The following is a 17,213-nucleotide window of genomic DNA, read 5'->3' on the forward strand; positions in this document are numbered from 1 at the left end:
AAAAGTTCACTGCTAAAGACAGAAAATCTCCCTCTATCATAATGAAATGATAATGGTTTTCCTAGGGTTCTCCTAAAATAATGTCTGCCAGTGATGCTGAAATAATTTGCATAACCATTAACACCTTTAAACATTTAAGGGAATTATTCAATTCCAAACAGAGAAATTCCAGTACCATAACATGCCTAAGGAAGACTTAAGTTAAATGAAAATACTCAGAAACTTATAGTCATCTAAGTATTTGGCCAAGTGATGAAGCATTTACCTGCTACCCCCACCACCACCACTGTGACTGTCCATGCCATATGACTGGTTTAGGTAGGAGTCCATGGATCTCTGACCCCCATAGGATCCATGGCCATAGTCACGATCCATCCCTACAAAGGGTTTAAAAAGAAAACAATTAAATGACGCTCACCTTTCCTGGCACTCAAAAGAAGAATTTTTAGATAAATATCCTTGAATGTCAGACCTCCATAAGATCCAGGGCCGTAATCACGATCCATTCCTAAAAGACAGCCAACAACAAAGGTCAGTAAAATACCATTCTCTCCAGGCATCTTCACACACAACGCAGGACACTCACAGCCATCACCTGAGACGGTGATTCCTCACTGACATTTAAGGTAAATGCGCACTAGACACGGAAGTAAAACACACCAAGAGGATAATCCACTGGAAAAGCAGCTGTGCTAAACATAATTTTTCAACGAAAAACAGTATCAACGAAAAAGTTCTAGATTAAAATTATCTTCAATTTAACCAATACTTACATGACTAGGGTACAAGTAAAAGGCCCTGTGTTAGGTACTACATGGTGCATAATTATTAATTTCCATTCTCGAGAAAAAAATCAGCATTTGATAATGTCAAAAGAGAAACGTTTTGTGTCAAAAGCAGCCACCTTTTAAATCAGCTTAATTTCAATTAATTCAATAGCAACTGAAATAGACATTTTTAAAAAGCAAAATCAGAGTGGGGCCAATCTCTAGTACTATGCCTTTAAATAATGACTCAACAAATATATAAATTCTTAAACACTCTGAATAAAGGGAATGAATGTGAATTCTAGCAATGCAAATGCACACAAAATTACAAAGTACTAAGTAGTTTATTATACTATTCCAGTTACAGCCCAACCTCTGATATGAAAAATAAATACAAGAGGTAATAAAATGAATTTACTATGCTTATAAAAATTACAAACCATTTAGAATGTTTCCTATAAGATCTTTAAAATCCTTCATTATCACCCTCTCCAAGTGTCATGTACCAACAAACTAAAGAACCGTATACACAGAGCAAAGGCATTCATTATTATTTTTTAAAAATACTAAATTTTAATTACATTCGCACATATACTTCTGGTCCTAACAACGAAGTCTTGCAACATTAAAGCTGGATCATCCTAAATTTAATATTTTCATTTTATGGATTATGGCACTAAAGTTTCAAAGAAATGAAACGATTTTCCCCAAATCTCTTAAGTATCCACCCCTCTGGCTTCATGCTATTGCTTCCACATGAAACGCTTTCCTCCACCGCCTCAAGTGTCTGCTGACTGAAGCTGTCTACTGTTTTCAAGTCCATCTGACATGCCAGTCCTTTCGAGAACATTCTCAGTGCTGCTGTCTCCGCTGATCAGCACCTTTCCTCTGACTGCCTACAAAGCCTGCAGCTCTTCCACGGGGCTCGTGGCCTCATTCCAACTGCACACCGGGCTTATGAACAGGGTCTGATCTCTGCCCCTAGGGAAGCCGTTCTCAATAGCCTGCTGACCACTCTAAGTTGCCAGGACCCTTTCAGGTGGTGCACGGGTCAAACTATTGCCATAAATAATACGAAGACATCGGCTGCCCTTTTCACGATGTTGAAAATTTTTTTCCATTGAAGATGCAAAAGCACTGGCAGGTAAAACTGCTGGCGCTGTAGCACACAAATCAAGGCAGTGACACCAGGCCGTATGAGAAGCTGTTGTACTGCATGTTTGCAGTAAAAAAATAATAAAATAAAAATGCCATCATGCCTTAGTGGTAACGAAACTGACTATGGTCCATGAGAATGTGAGTTTGATCTCTGGCCTCGCTCAATGGGTTAAGGATCTGGTGTTGCCGTGAGCTGTGGTATAGGCTGCAGACGAGGCTTGGATCTGGCAATGCTGTGGCTATGGTGCAGGCTGGCAATTCTAGCTCCAATTTGACCCCTAGCCTGGGAACCTCCATATGCTGTGGGTGCAGTCCTAAAAAGACAAACAAAAAAGCCATCTTCATTTAAAGAATGTCCTTGATGAAAAAGAAAGAATTGTTAATTTTTAAAAATATGACCTTTGAGTACATATTCTTTCTGATACTCCGTGTAGTGAAATGGGAAGCATATATAAAGCGATTTGCTACATAATCAGTACGAAGTTAAAGTTCCACAAGGGCCACAGTTCTCTCCAGGAAAAGCCCCTGTGCGAGTGTTCGGTTTGTGAACTGAATCAGACACTTTTTACAGGGAAGAGTATCTTTACTATTCAAGGAAAAGGAAAGACTGACATTCAAAAACTATGGCTTTTAGACTTGAGCATCTAGCAGATCCTCTCTCAAAAATGAAGTCGGAGTTCCCATCATGACTCAATGGTTAACAAACCCTCTTGTATCCATGAGGTTGCAGGTTTGATCCCTGGTCTTGCTCAGTGGGTTAAGGATCCGGCGTTGCCCTGAGCTGTGGTGTAGGTCACAGACTCAGCTTGGATCCCACGTTGCTGTGGCTGTGGTGTGGGCTGGCAGCTACAGCTCCAATTTGACCCCTAGCCTGGGAACCTCCATATGCCACAGGAGCGGCCCTAGAAAAGCCAAAAAAAAAAAAAGAATGAGGTCAAACTATCACTTCAAGGAAAAACAACTGACAGTATTTGCTGCCAATGATAAAATTCAAGCTCTCAAGTGAAAATTAGAATCTTATAAAACTTGAGCTTGTCAGCTTCCCGATACTTAAAGGCTTTTCTGATAAAATTTGCACTGATATTAATGAAATCGACGTTTCATATTGTAAAATAAAATCTGCCAATATTTGTAAAATCTGAATAACTCACGCCTGTTATTACAGGATCAAACATCATAAAAAGATCTGGTCAAAGTGCGAGGCATACCGAAAGATTCTAATGCAGCCAAACGTTGGCCCATATACACAAAGTATTAATGAGATATTTTACATTTCTTTTCGTCTCCCACGTCAGACAGCACAGTTCCAGACTAAAAAAATACTCAATTATTTGTCTTTAGAGTTGGCTAGTATATAACATAATTTGCTCATATCTCTCATATAGAGGACAATTTTGAGATTCAAATAAAGTTTTCAAAATAGAAGCCGTTCCTCGAAAGGCCACATTTTAAAAAGTAATTTTAGAGCTAAGTTCAGTTAGGTACACAAAACAAACAAACAAAAAAAACTTGTATTTTGTTATTTCTGCTGATTGCCATTCTGAGTCAGCAGAAGCTGACTTTGGATAAATCCTTCAGTTTTTTGACTCTGAGTGTTTTTATTTCACTACAGAGTCTAAATTCCTAACATTTGTCAAACCCACCTTATGCCTGCCACTATGGAACACACAAAAATTAACAGAGCTACCGTTACATAAGAATGACTTTGGTTTATTGTTCACTGTACTGTTACTATCCAGCTAATTAAAAAGGAAAAGAGAAAGTCTTTAGACTTTAATATATACAATCAGTGTGGTTATAAGGATACAGCGTCTACAAGGGACTGTTTAGACATAAAAAAATCTTCTTGCAAGTTGTGGCATGAATTTAAAAACCACTTTAAAAATTAAACTTTAAGACTATAATATATCTTTTGTTGTTGTTGTTGTTGTTGTTGTTGTTGTTGCTATTTCTTGGGCCACTCCCTCGGCATATGGAGGTTCCCAGGCTAGGGGTCGAATCGGAGCTGTAGCCACCGGCCTACACCAGAGCCACAGCAACTCGGGATCCGAGCCGCGTCTGCAACCTCCACCACAGCTCACGGCAACGCCGGATCGTTAACCCACTGAGCAAGGGCAGGGACCGAACCCGCAACCTCATGGTTCCTAGTCGGATTCGTTAACCACTGCGCCACGACGGGAACTCCCTATAATATATCTTTACTATCACTATTAAATGAGAACAGGGACATATTGTACAACACAGGGAATGAGCCACTATTTTAGAACTATAAATAGTGGACTATAACGTTTAAAATCACTATGCTGTACTCCTGAAACTTACATAATATCCCATCCATTATTCCCGATGAAAAACATATTTAAATGGAAAGTAAATCACTCAACAATTAAACTGACATGATATTTTAAATCAAATCTACTCTACTGCTTTGATTACTCTATCACCTATACAATAAGCTCAACAAACATTAATACTTATGCATAATTAAATCACAAGGAAAGAGCTGTGGAGTAGCAGGAAAAAAATCACCAACTTAGAAGTTCCCGTCATGGCTCAGTGGTTAACGAATCCGACTAGGAACCATGAGGTTGCGGGTTCGATCCCTGGCCTCGCTCTGTGGGTTAAGGATCTGGCATTGCCGTGAGCTGTGGTGTAGGTGGCAGACGAGGCTCGGATCCTGCATTGCTGTGGCTCTGGCGTAGGCCGGCAGCTACAGCTCTGATTGGACCCCTAGCCTGGGAACCTCCATATGCCTCGGGTGTGGCCCTAGAAAAGGCAAAAAGACCAAAAAAAAATAAAAGGGTAATAACAACCAACTTAGGATCAAACTAACTAGCAAGTTCCATGACACTAAGTCTCCCGTAAGACCGCTTCTACACCCCCACACTACGAGCATCGTGGTGCAGGCTGCCAGCATCTCTCACCTACATTATTAAAACCACCTCCTAAATAGTTTTCCTGCTTCCACTTTTGCTCCCTTTCTGTTTATTCTAAAGAAAACATCTAGAAGAATTCTGTTAAAATGTAAGTTAAATTATGTTCCATGCTCAGGACTTCCAACGGCTTCCCATCTTACTCAGAGAAAAAGCTAAGGCCTTAACATAATCTATAAGGCTGTATACCAGTAGTTCTTAACCAGGGAAATCTTACCCCCCGACCACCACCCCCAGAGGACATTTGGCAATGTCTGAAAACATTTTTAGTTGCCACCAAAAGGGGTGGTGGGTGCCACCTGCACATCGTGACGGAAGCCAAGGATCCCGGTAAGCACGCTACAATGCAAAGGACGTGCCCTCACAGCAAAGGACTATCCACGTCCGAAATGCCACGAGTGCCAAACTTGAGAAACCCTGCCCATTACCTCTTAACTTCACCATCTGTGACCTCCCCTTCTTCTCCCCACTCCAGCTATACCAGGCCCCTTAGAATCCAACAGGCACAGGCCCACTCTGGTCCCTGCACCTCCCTCCGCCTGGAGGGCCCTCTCCTGGATCTGCACTGCTCCCTCCCTCAGCTCCCTCAGCCTTCGCTTTCTATTGCCCCCTAGATACAAGCCCATTGCCTTTGACTTGAGATGCCTTCTGGCCACACCTCACTGCGCTAGCAAAAACTGTTGGCTGTGGTCAAGCCCATCTTAAGTCTCTCTGAAGCACTCTGCACTCAGCCCCATTTCTGCTGCTGCTTTTGCTCTATACCCAAAATGCTCTCCCCACCCCCCCTTTTTCTTTTTGGTGCCCCAAAAAGGGGGGGGGATGCTGTTTATATAAGTATTTTGAAACACAAGGAAATATGGAGATACTGGAAATAAAACTTCCTTCTAAGAAATGTCATGGAGGAAATCTGTATTTGAGATGTTTTGCCACATCTCCTATTTTATTTCAGTCACTGGGAAATACAGTCCTAACAATCAATGCATTGTTGGCTGCAACTGCTAACTACTACACATCTTTTATTTCCTAAAGCCTGCAGCATTCCTCCTCTAGATAACTTCATGGCTTGCACCCTCATCTCACTCAAATCTATACTCAAATGTCACTTGCTTAGCGAGTCCTTCCCAAGCCAATCTCTTCGAAATTAAACACACACACATCCTGCCCTAAAAACTGTAGCAACAGGATATATATTACTTTTTGTTTACTATCTTATTTATTGTCTATTTCATCCCAATAGACTGTACACTTCACAAGGACAGGAATATTTGTTCATTTTGTTCACTGCTATACCGCCAGCTCCAAAAAAAAATATCTAATATAATAAATACTTGTTGAATGAATGAAGTCAAATTACAACCCTGAAATTAAGTTCTTCATTTACGAAATATAGATAACTCAGACCTCACAGTGTTGTCAAGCGGAGGTCTTTAACTAGACGTGCATTCCAAAATCGTTCAAAGTAATTCTTCAAAATTTACAGTCAGGGACTCTTTGCCCGAAAAATGAAGATCCAAGAGGACTAGAATATGGCCTAAAAGACAGACTTTGAATAAGCTCCACGAGGGAGTCTAACAATCATCCTCAAATGAAAACTGCAGTTGGAACTAAAATTAAGAGAAAAAATAAAAGTCCTAACATTAGTGAAAAAACTAATTTGAAAAGGTCTATGCATCCACATGTTCATTATTTCATTATTTGCAACAGCCAAGATATGGAAACAGCCCAAGTGCCCATCAATAGATGAACAGATAAAGATGATGTTATGTGATATATACAGGTATAGACGGAATATTACCTAGCCATGAAAAGAATGGAATACTGCCATTTTGCAACAACAAGGATGGACCCTGAGGGCATACGCTATGTAAAATAAGTCAGACAGAGAAAGATAAATACTGTAATGATTTCACTTACATGTAGAATCCAAAATTTTAAAAAAATCAAATCAAAAGGAAAGAACAAAAAAGTCAAGCTCATAGATATAACAGATTGGTGTTTACAGACGAGGGGTTAAGTGTAGGGGTGGGAGAATGGGTGATGGGGGTGAAAAGGTAAAAATTTCCATAGGTCATGGGGTGGAATGCACAGCACAGTGACCATGGTTAATAAGAAGGTCTGCCTGTTTCAAAGTTGCTGAGAAAGTAAATCTTAAAAGTTCTCATTACAAGAAAACATTACAGTGGCAGATGGCAACTCGACATTGTGGGAATCATTTCACAGTGTACACAAGTTGAATCATTACGTTGTACACCTGAAGCTAATACAGTGTTATATATCAATTATTCTTCAACTACAAATAAAGCACTTCTTCTTTTTTTTTTTTTTTTTGGTATTTCTTGGGCCGCTCCCGCAGCATATGGAGGTTCCCAGGCTAGGGGTCGAATCGGAGCTGTAGCCACCGGCCTACACCAGAGCCACAGCAACGCAGGATCCGAGCCGCGTCTGCAACCTACACCACAGCTCACGGCAACGCCGGATCGTTAACCCACTGAGCAAGGGCAGGGACCGAACCCGCAACCTCATGGTTCCTAGTTGGATTCGTTAACCACTGCGCCACGACGGGAACTCCCAGCACTTCTTTTTTAAAAAGATCATAACAGTAGTGATAGAAATATCCGAAGCTCTTTTTGCAAACTGTACATTAAGAAAATAAACTTCTAGCCTTTTGTGATTCTACAGTTCCGAGTCCTCTGTTTAAGGACTGAACTCAACTCTCTGGCGCTTCCTACTGGAGATCATGGTCTCCTATCACTCCGACTCTCACGGAAAAGCACTCACTCTAGTTTAAAATCTTGGATTCATTTTCACTCATCCCTCTCAATTTTCTGCTCATGACTAGGCAGTCTCCAAGTTCTGCTAATTCTCTCGAGAAATGGCTTTTAGTATTTTTCAATTACTATCATCACCTCCCCAGTTCAAGGTCTAAAATCCTTACACCTGAATTTATCAAAGAGCCTTCTTGATCATTTTCCAGTTTTCAACCCAACCTACATGCGGATGTAAGGTAAACTTCTTTTGGTAATTTTATTATATTATTCTCCTGCTTAAAAATATATTTTTCACCACTCACTATATATTGACTACTTCCTATTTGCACAACCTTCTGAGGTAACATCAAATTCAAACCTTCTCTGAGTTTCTTAGAGATGATAAATAGAAATTAATGGCACGGTAACTGTTGCCCCGAAATGAGAGAGTCTTCTTTATTTAGGAGTACTTTTGCCTCAGTTTTATTTTGTGAATATATTATATTCTGTACAACAGTTGAATTTTACATTTCCCTGGCAATCAAGATATTTAATTCCCCTCCCTGAGGTCCTTCATATAAGGCTTTTTTAACCTCTTTGAATGGTTCCACGTTCTTTTTTGTATTATTATCCTGTCTGGCAGAGCCTTAAGTCTAAGAGCCATTAAAACAACACCCCAGTTGTATTCTGCATACCTCTTCTGATAAAACCTGTAGTCACAACCATGATGTCATAATTATGTCAATAAATAATCAGGTTTCTTCATGTGCTCCTCTGGACAGCTCCTCACATACTAAGACACTTGGACCCATGAAAGCAAAGGAACTCAAAAACAAGGTCGAAATCCATTACAAAAGAAGGAAGCAACATAAAACCAAGCCAATAATCCACTTAATCTACATTACTCAATACCAAAGCCTCTAATTCAACAAAAATAACTCAGTAAGTTTCTTCTAAGTCATCACGCAATGCTGTCAGGGCCTTCTGGAATAAATTAAAGGCATTATAATTCAAATAAAACAGAGAGTCAAACTAATCTCTAACTTTTTCTGATCCCGAATACCCTAATTCAAATACTATACACAGTGTGACAACATCAACACTGATACATCAAGAGACCAAACAATGGCTCAAATAAGGCTTTTTTACACTGGTGCCTTGCACGGCTGAAGAGAGAAACTGAAATGCAATCCCTTAATGCACATAAGAGCAAACGAAAGAGGATACTCACCGTTAAAGCTCTGATAAGTATTTCTGCAAGCAGAGTGTGTATAATCTATGAAGACACATTTAACAGAAAGGAATTAGTGCAATATTAGCAAAAATCTGAAATTATATACCCATCTACTCAAAACAAACACAATTTTTAAAATGCCATTAACCCAACTACCTGCAAAAATGGGGTATAAATGATAAATATTTCATATGAGAAAATATATATCTTTCTCTTCACTATCTCCCCAAATGGCAGATGTATTATCCAAATTATGGCAATATAAAAATTAGTTCATAAAACCTGATATATAATAACAGCCAAAAAAGGGGACCGAGGACTAATTTACAGGGAGTAACAAAAGGGAAGGTAAATTAAATTATGTATCAAACAATGCAAAAAGCACAGACATCTGAGAATTGATTCTTTGTAATACACAATTTTTTCAAAGTAATACTTCTTTTACCACTTAATTTGCTCTCTAAAGATTTCAAGATCTTATCTGAGAAATGCATATGCATTTATGTGCTCTATCTACCCAGAATGTGACATCACCAAAAATCATACTGGTAATTTCTCTGACAAAACTAATTTGGCAAATTGTTAAACCCTTTGGTTAATTTGACTAATAAATACTGAAAGAAAAACACTTAATACAGTGGTCATTTGGATACCAGTGAATCCAACCACACTACCCAGGTTTAGAGTCAGAGAAATTATCAAGTCAAATTCCCATAGAGCGGTGGGGTAAGGAGGGGGCATCAGAGAGGGAGTATTTTATCACTGACTTCGTTTAGAATTTTGTTACTTATACTGCTTAGAATTGTTGCCAGATGGTGATAATAAAAAGAAACATACTCAGTTTTATTGTTGCTTTTCAACTCCATACAAACAGTGTAGTCCTCTGGTTGGGGGGCCATTCCCATCACTCCCTTCCCCCACCCTGGTAGTTTCTGGTACTGCCATCAAACTTTGGTGTGAAAACACAGCATTTTAAAAATCCATTCCTTACACTGGCACTTCAAATATTCAGAGTTTAAACGTTTCTATATCAAAATGAGTTAAAGTCCAACTAAATCAAACAAAAACCCCAGAGTGTGCTTCTGTTAACAGCTCAACTCTCTACTTTAAAGTAATTTAAAGGTATCCACAAAAGGGTTATTCCAGCCCCCTTTCGTATGCTTAGATTTGGCAGCTTTAACTCTTCGTGGCATGAAATTAAATCAAAGGTCAAAATACCATTTAGTCAGACTCATCACAGCACATTCAAAGTTACAGGGATTTTTGGGTTTTTGTTTTTTGTTTGTGGTTGCCTTAGAGGCTTACGACTGTTAATGGACTGGTTTTATTCAGAAGTGCTCCATTACTCAAGATTAAATCCATTCACATCCACTCCCGTGCCCCCCAATGCTGTCATTATGTGCTCATTTTATCTTGACGCCAATTCCCATTGGGCAAGATCTGAAGGCAAGGTGAAGACCAAGTTAATTTAACTTTGTAAGCATATGAAAATGGTTTAAAGAACCGGCCTGAGAGACGAGTGAAAGGCGCCGCTAAAATACAGTTTACTTAAACAGTAAGTCCAACCCAGGCGTCTGTGCAAAGGTCTGATTTGAAGGGCATATGATGCGGTGAAACTGACAACACTTACGACTTGAACCTGGCCAGAACCCAGACTGGGACTTGAACCTAAGTCCCATCCACACCCTAGACAGAGAAAAATGCCTTGGTTCACGGAAGTATTTCACAGGAGGGATTAACCACCGGGCAATGTTTGCTGGTGGATGAACACCCGTCCGCTAACCAGAAACACCATCGGGTACAGATGGATCCACACTCATCACTTACAGACGCCCTTTAAGCTCATCTTAAACTAAGACAACCCGAAACCTGAGCGTGAACAAGCCTCTGGCGACAAGTCACCCGGGGCCGAGGATTCACTGGAAGAACGATCTGGGTCGCTGCCCACGGGGCGGGGACAGTGCCCGCCGGGGCCCGGGACCGGGAAGTCGGAGGCGGTGGGCAAGGTCCATGCCGAGGGACTGGGGCCGGGAAGGAGGAGGCGGCGGACACCGTCCACGCCGCGGGGCCGGGCCGGGGTGGGGACGGGCAAGGTTCACGCCGAGGGGCTGGGGCCGGGAAGTGGGAGGCGGCGGACACCGTCCACGCAGCAGGCCGGGCCGGGCCGGAGTGGGGGAGGGCAAGGTTCACGCCGAGGGGCAGGGCCGGGAAGAGGGAGGCGGCGGGCACTGTCCACCCCGCGGGGCCGGGGCCGGGAAGTGGGGGACGGCGGGCACCGTCCTCGCAGTGGGGCCGGGCCGGGCCGGGGGCGGGGGCGGGCCTGGGGCCCCAGGCCGCGGCGCTCCGGGCGCGCCCTTGCTGCACCGGGGCCCGCGCGGAGCCCCCGGTCACGCGCCGGGACGGGCGCGGGGCGCGCGGCCCCCCAGGCCCAGCCCGGCCGCGGCCGCAGAACAAAGCCACTCGGCCATCTTGAGACGGTAAACAGCCCGGGGCCAGGCCGGCCCGCCTCCCGCCCGCCGCGGAGACCCGCCGGGGCCGCGCTCACCGTCCTCGAAGTCCATGGCGGAGGCTCGGGCCGACGGCCTCGGCGGCGGGGGCTGAGCGGTGGCCGGCAGCGAGCGCCCGCGACCCCGGGTCCACACGACCAGTCAGCGCGACCGACAGCGGCGCTACCGGCCCGGAGCCGCAGGCCACGGCGAGGCTGGGGGCGGGGCCGGCCGCCGCCGCCGCAGCGCGGCCTGCGATTGGCTGGCGCGGCCTGGTGGGCGGGCCCCGGGTGGGGGCGGGAAGCAGGTCGGCTGTCAAGCTCCCCCGTGCCGACCCTCGCGAGCGGCCGAGGGGAAAGGCAGGTGACAAAAGGGAGCCCCACAGACTGGCCGGGGTCACGGGAGAGAGCGCGCGGTGTTCTGGAAGGACCGGCTGCGGCCCGCCATGTTTGATTCTGGCAAAAGCGAAAGGATCCGGTTGGAATACCTTCCTCCTGCCCGAACTAATACACCACGTGCCGACCTTTTGCTTTTTATTGGCTGATGACGCCTGATCGGAAAATGTACAGTTCTTATGGAGTTTCTGCCGTTGGAGGCGCACAAGTCCGAAACGTTTTTAGAACTCAGGAAACAGAGAAGAACAGACTGCGAAGTAGAGAACCATGATCGGTATGATTCAAGACAGTCTAGGATTACGTTCTGAATGTCCAAGTGAGAAATAAAAGCGTTGTAAATCTTAACAGACAGGGAAGATTTGTGGCAGGAGTCACCCAGCACTTGAAGGACAACCTCGGGCAAGCGCACATACGTAATAGCATTTGCACTGCATTGCCACTTTGGAAATAGTGCAAGGGGCAGTGGGCAACGTTATTCACCCACAAGGCAATGTGGGGAAAGACAACCGTTTGGTCATTCCAACCCTGGAGCAGCTTGAACTCCAGATTAGAAAAAAAAAATTAAATAGAGCAAATCGTGTCAATAGTGAGTTGGTCACAGGAGAGCAAATCATGATTCAAGCCGTTTGCCCTTCTTTGGGGTCCAACTAGTTGCTGGAATCAAGTTCCAAAAAGGCAGCCTCTGGAAACAGGACTGAAGGAAAAACTCACCGATATCACTGGAGCCCCAAATCTGGGCAGGGCACTGTGTCTTCCCCATCACTTTCCTTCTCCACCCAGACTGATTCACCCAGTTCTCCACCCTTGCACTGTTTTCTTCTTTTTTCCCTCCTATACATATTTTTTATTCACCTGAGTGTAACGTGTTGAAAAACTGAACTCATAATTTCCCTCCTCAAACCTGCTCATCCTCCTTCATTCTTTCATCTCTGTTAGTGGCGTCATGAGTAACCTCCCACCCACTAATCCCAGCCAGAAGCCTGCGACTCATCCTTTCAGGATTCCACCCTCTCCCATCCTCCCACCCCCAATTTACACGGAAGTCTTTCATCTGCTTATTAGCTCTGAAAATGTCTTAGGCTCGCTGTCTCCTCTCCAACCCCCCTGGACTATGTGAATTAGGCTCTCATTACCTCTCTCCCAAACTACCTTCATAGCTTCCTAAACAGTTTCTCTGCCTTTTCACCTTGACCTTCTCAGGCTCCTGGTCAGCAGTGATCTAAATGCAAATCTGAACATATCGTGCGTCTCTATCATGGATTAGATGAAGGCGAAGTTCCTTAAGATAGAGCACACCCACCTTGGAGTTCCTGTCGTAGCCTGAAGGTAACACACCCAACAAGGATCCATGAGGACACAGGTTCCATCCCTGGCCCCGCTCAGTGCGTTAAGGATCAGGCGTTGCCATGAGCTGTGTAGGTCACAGACATGGCTCAGCTCCTGAGTTGCTGTGGCTGTGATGTAGGCCAGCGGCTACAGCTCCGATTCGACCCCTAGCCTGGGAAACTCCATACGCCCTGAGAGTGCAGCCCTAAAAAGGAAAAAAAAAAAAGTAGAGCACGTCCAGCTGGATCTGGCGCCTGCCTGACCTGCCATCTTCCCACACATCTCCCTCTTTCTCTCTCCTCTACTCTCTCCCTTTTGATTGGCAGTTTTAAGCTACTTGCAGTTCCCAGAACATCCTATGCTTTTCATTACACCGCACTTTTGCTTGTTTTTCTCTCTGCTTGGAATGCCCCTGGTTAACCCTACTCATCCTCAAAACACGGCGCAGAATTTATTTTCTCCAAGAAATGTTCCCACGTCCCACCCCCACCCCCTAGACCAGTGCGTGTGATTCAGGTAGGGAATCCCGGTAACACTCCTCCACACCCAGCCAGTCTGGGTTGGAGCTGGAGAGTCTCCAGGAGATGCTGGGGCTGGTCAAACTGCACTTGGAGTAGCAAGACCCTGGGGGCTATTACACTTTCCCCGGGCCAACCTCTGCTCAAGCACCATCTCCCTTGCTTCGAAAATTCTGTTTGGCTTTGCGCCTCTCCACACCAAAAACCCTTTGCGATCAGACCCAAGTCGTCCTTGTATCCTGAGTGCCAAGCACACATGCTTAACAATGAAAACTGAGCTCTCCCTGACATCTTGAACTTTTTTTCTTGTTATCGCGGCGAAGGAACGAGTTTGCAACCTAAGGTCTTGGGCCCTCTTTCTAGCTGTGTGTCGCGTGTGCGCATGCGCGCACCATCCCAGCCCCGAAACCTGAGAAGAGCCAGGCCAGCGGATTCCTGAGCACCCAGAGACCTTTGTGCCTCATCATCTCCTCACCCTCCACCCACATACCTTTTGCTCCAGCAACACAGGATCATCTTCTGTTGCCCAAGCAAGTCATGCATTTTCACGTCTCTACGCCTTTGCTTATCTCGTTCTGTTTCTATTGTTTTCTGTCCTCCTCTGCTGTTTCTCAAGGTTCGCTATTAATGTTACCTCTTTCTAAACCCCTCCCCGACCCTTAATCAGAATCCCCTCCCCTCTATGTTACCCAGATAGCAGTAATCACAGTTGAATTCTTGTTGTAATCAGTTAGTTAGTTACTTCTTTGGCTAGCTCCTCGTTCATACTCTCCGGGTGTGAAGACCCATCTCTGTACCCCTTTATAAGGCCTGTGTGTGGCCCATTGTCACCATATATTAAGGGAAAGGTGCATTAGCCAAATCACCACCGAAGAAAAGACTCAGACAAACAGGATGCCCAGAGCTGCCTCTGCACAAAACCACAACAGCTGACAATTTGTGTGGCTACAAAAAGGAGTCCTAATTTCACAATGCTGTCCTAATTAGCTCCAAATAATTCTCCCCCCCCCCCCACGTTCCTCAGGGAATTCACAAATACTTAAGAAAGTCAAAACTAAGAATCGTATAGCAAATACAAGATTCTAAGAATCTTACAGCAAAGTAGCCAGACTCAGTATAAACCAAGTAATTCCGACTGAGGGTTCTGCGGATTTATCAAGGAAAGCTGGTTGCAGAAACACAGCAGTAGAAATCAGCTGAACAGAGCCTGTATGACAGCACTGAGGGATGTGTTTTGTATGTACGGGGAAGAGGTCTCTGATTTTCACATACTAACCTCAAAAAGATGCAAGCATCTCTAAACGGTGAAAGGACTAACAATAAAAATAATAAGAAAGCTTCATTAAGCTTTCTTAATAAATGTTCCAAAGCGCCTTCCGTGTCGTGTATCAACTCATTTTATCTGCCCGAGAGTTCTCTGACCGTGGGTACTGTTACCACCCCCACTTTACCAATAAGGTAACTGAGACCAGAGAGGTGAAGTCCTTTGCCCACGTTCACACCCCTCAGACAAGAGCAGAGCCAAGACTCAAACCCAGGCAGCCCCGCTCCAGAGTCCAAACTTGTTTCTCTGTCATTCGGAAGTGCCTGCTGTTGGCTACTGAGTAGCTATGGCATGCTAGGAATTTGGCAGAAAATTTACAAGCCTTCTTTCTTTTCTTTCTTTCTCCCCCTCTCCCCCTCCCCACCGGCCCCCGCAGCTGCCCTGTGGCTTTCGGCCCCGCCAGGGATCAGATCTGAGCTGTAGTGAGACCTATTCTGCAGCTGCGGCCACAGCAGATCTCCCGGCTGGGGATAGAACCTGCAACCCAGCACTGCAGACATGCCAGTGGCCCTGCTGCACCACAGCGGGAACTCCTAAATGCCTTATTTCTAATCCTTACAGAAGGTAGGTTATATCCTTTTCCAAAAGAAACAAATTAAAAGAAAGTTAAGTTACCCATTCAACACAGCACAATGAATAATTGCTGGTTCCATATTTTTAAAAAAAATGATTGCAGTATAGTTGATATACAATATTAAATAAGCTGGGAGTTCCCGTCGTGGCGCAGTGGTTAACGAATCCGACTAGGAACCATGAGGTTGCAGGTTCGGTCCCTGTCCTTGCTCAGTGGGTTAATGATCCGGCGTTGCCGTGAGCTGTGGTGTAGGTTGCAGACGCGGCTCGGATCCCGCGTTGCTGTGGCTCTGGCGTAGGCCGGTGGCGACAGCTCCAATTAGACCCCTAGCCTGGGAACCTCCATATGCCGCAGAAGCGGCCCAAAGAAATAGCAAAAAGACAAAATATATATATATATATATATATATATTAAATAAGCTGGTTTCATATTCATGATAAATATTACATAGTCATGCTTGGGTCTGTTGGTATATGAGTCAACCTCGTAGAGCCAGGGTCATCAGCGGAGGTGGCATTCTCAGGTTAAAAAGGAGAAGAAGCTAATGTATCATCTTTTATGTAATTATACATAATATGGTCAAAGAAACTACATACCAAAAGGAATGATCATGAATGCTTTAGAGAGCCCTGTGCTCTGGGCCTTCCTCAGATCAGAAAAACTCATTTGTTTCATATGTACTTCCTTCCCCAAAAGTCAAGGTACAATTTTAAATTTAAAAAACTATTTTCAAAATTTAACAGTTACCTTTCTTCTTCAGGTACGTCTTATACACAGTATATATTTCTAGCAAATGAGATGTATTCCCTTCAAGGGACTAAATTAAACCTCTGAATTAATTTCCACTCTTTTCCTCTCTTAATGTGTTGCAGTCCGTGATGAATTTGAATTTCCTACGTAGGGTGAGAGCAAGCTGTGTGTGACATCTGTCAACCCCACCGATGGCCAGAATCGATCTGGCGCTTCTGCCGTGCCTGAAAGCTGTCCGCTTTCTTCCCGGCTCTGTCACATGCGTCTCCCTCAAAGCCGCACGCCTCACTGAAGAGGCTGATGTGCCTAGACAGACAAGGACGAGGGTCTGTAAGGAGTCAGGTTCTTCTGCAGGAGCATCCAAGGCTCGTTACGTACATCTCCCACTCGCTGTGTCTCTGCACTAGGCGAGGAGCCACTTGAAGGTGACTTCGTTTTTTGTGTCTCCAGCCCCCCAGCACAATACCCAGCACGTGTCGGACTCTAAAGTGTTTGTGGAAGTTCCCTCGTGGCACAGCAGGTTAAGGATGGGGTGCGGGCTGCAACTGCAGTGTGGGTTCAATCCCTGGCCCGGGAATATCCCCATGCAGGGGGAGGGATGTGCGTGGAATTAATTAAAAGGAAACAGACCCACCACCAGGTCCAGGATTTAGACAGCTTCAATTCTACATTAAGGCAACACATATTAATAAAAATAGAGCCAGGCAAAATTCAGTCAGGCACACACACCGTTTAACTTCCTTGAGAGTCTTTACCCAGCCCACCGTTTACCGGCAGAAAAAAGCAGAGTCCGAGGACAGCCAGTAGAGGGCACCACACACCAAATATAGTCAAAATTCGGGGGCAGAAATTGAGCCCGTGTTCTAAATACTGCAGGTCTGCAGTGTTGTAAATACACCAGGGTAGCAAACATCCCTGTGGGCCTGTGCTCGGCACCTACCCGAACTTCTCTTTGGGTTTAATTAGGCATGAATTTCCCCGTTGGCCTCATCGCACTAGAT

The 17,213-nt window shown here is 44.5% G+C and overlaps 2 protein-coding genes across 2 annotated transcripts in view; both read right to left on the reverse strand.

Annotated features, from left to right (window-relative positions):
• LOC125128750 (DBIRD complex subunit ZNF326-like) overlaps positions 1 to 382 on the reverse strand; it is a 28,306-nt gene extending 27,924 nt beyond the window's left edge. Inside the window, exon 1 of the mRNA XM_047782919.1 lies at positions 266 to 382. The gene's annotated coding sequence lies outside the window, so the exon portion shown is untranslated. The remainder of the gene's footprint in view (positions 1 to 265) is intronic.
• LOC125129990 (DBIRD complex subunit ZNF326-like) lies at positions 262 to 11,541 on the reverse strand. Its single transcript, XM_047785338.1, has 4 exons — positions 11,385 to 11,541; positions 8,837 to 8,881; positions 473 to 508; positions 262 to 377 (listed from the first exon to the last, which is right to left on the reverse strand). Exons 1-4 carry the CDS (start codon positions 11,398 to 11,400, stop codon positions 262 to 264), a joined length of 213 nt encoding a protein of 70 aa, XP_047641294.1. The 5' UTR covers positions 11,401 to 11,541.
• Positions 11,542 to 17,213: the final 5,672 nt, after the last annotated feature.

This window comes from Phacochoerus africanus, chromosome 6 (genome assembly GCF_016906955.1).
Source record: "Phacochoerus africanus isolate WHEZ1 chromosome 6, ROS_Pafr_v1, whole genome shotgun sequence".
NCBI classification, from domain to species: domain Eukaryota; kingdom Metazoa; phylum Chordata; class Mammalia; order Artiodactyla; family Suidae; genus Phacochoerus; species Phacochoerus africanus.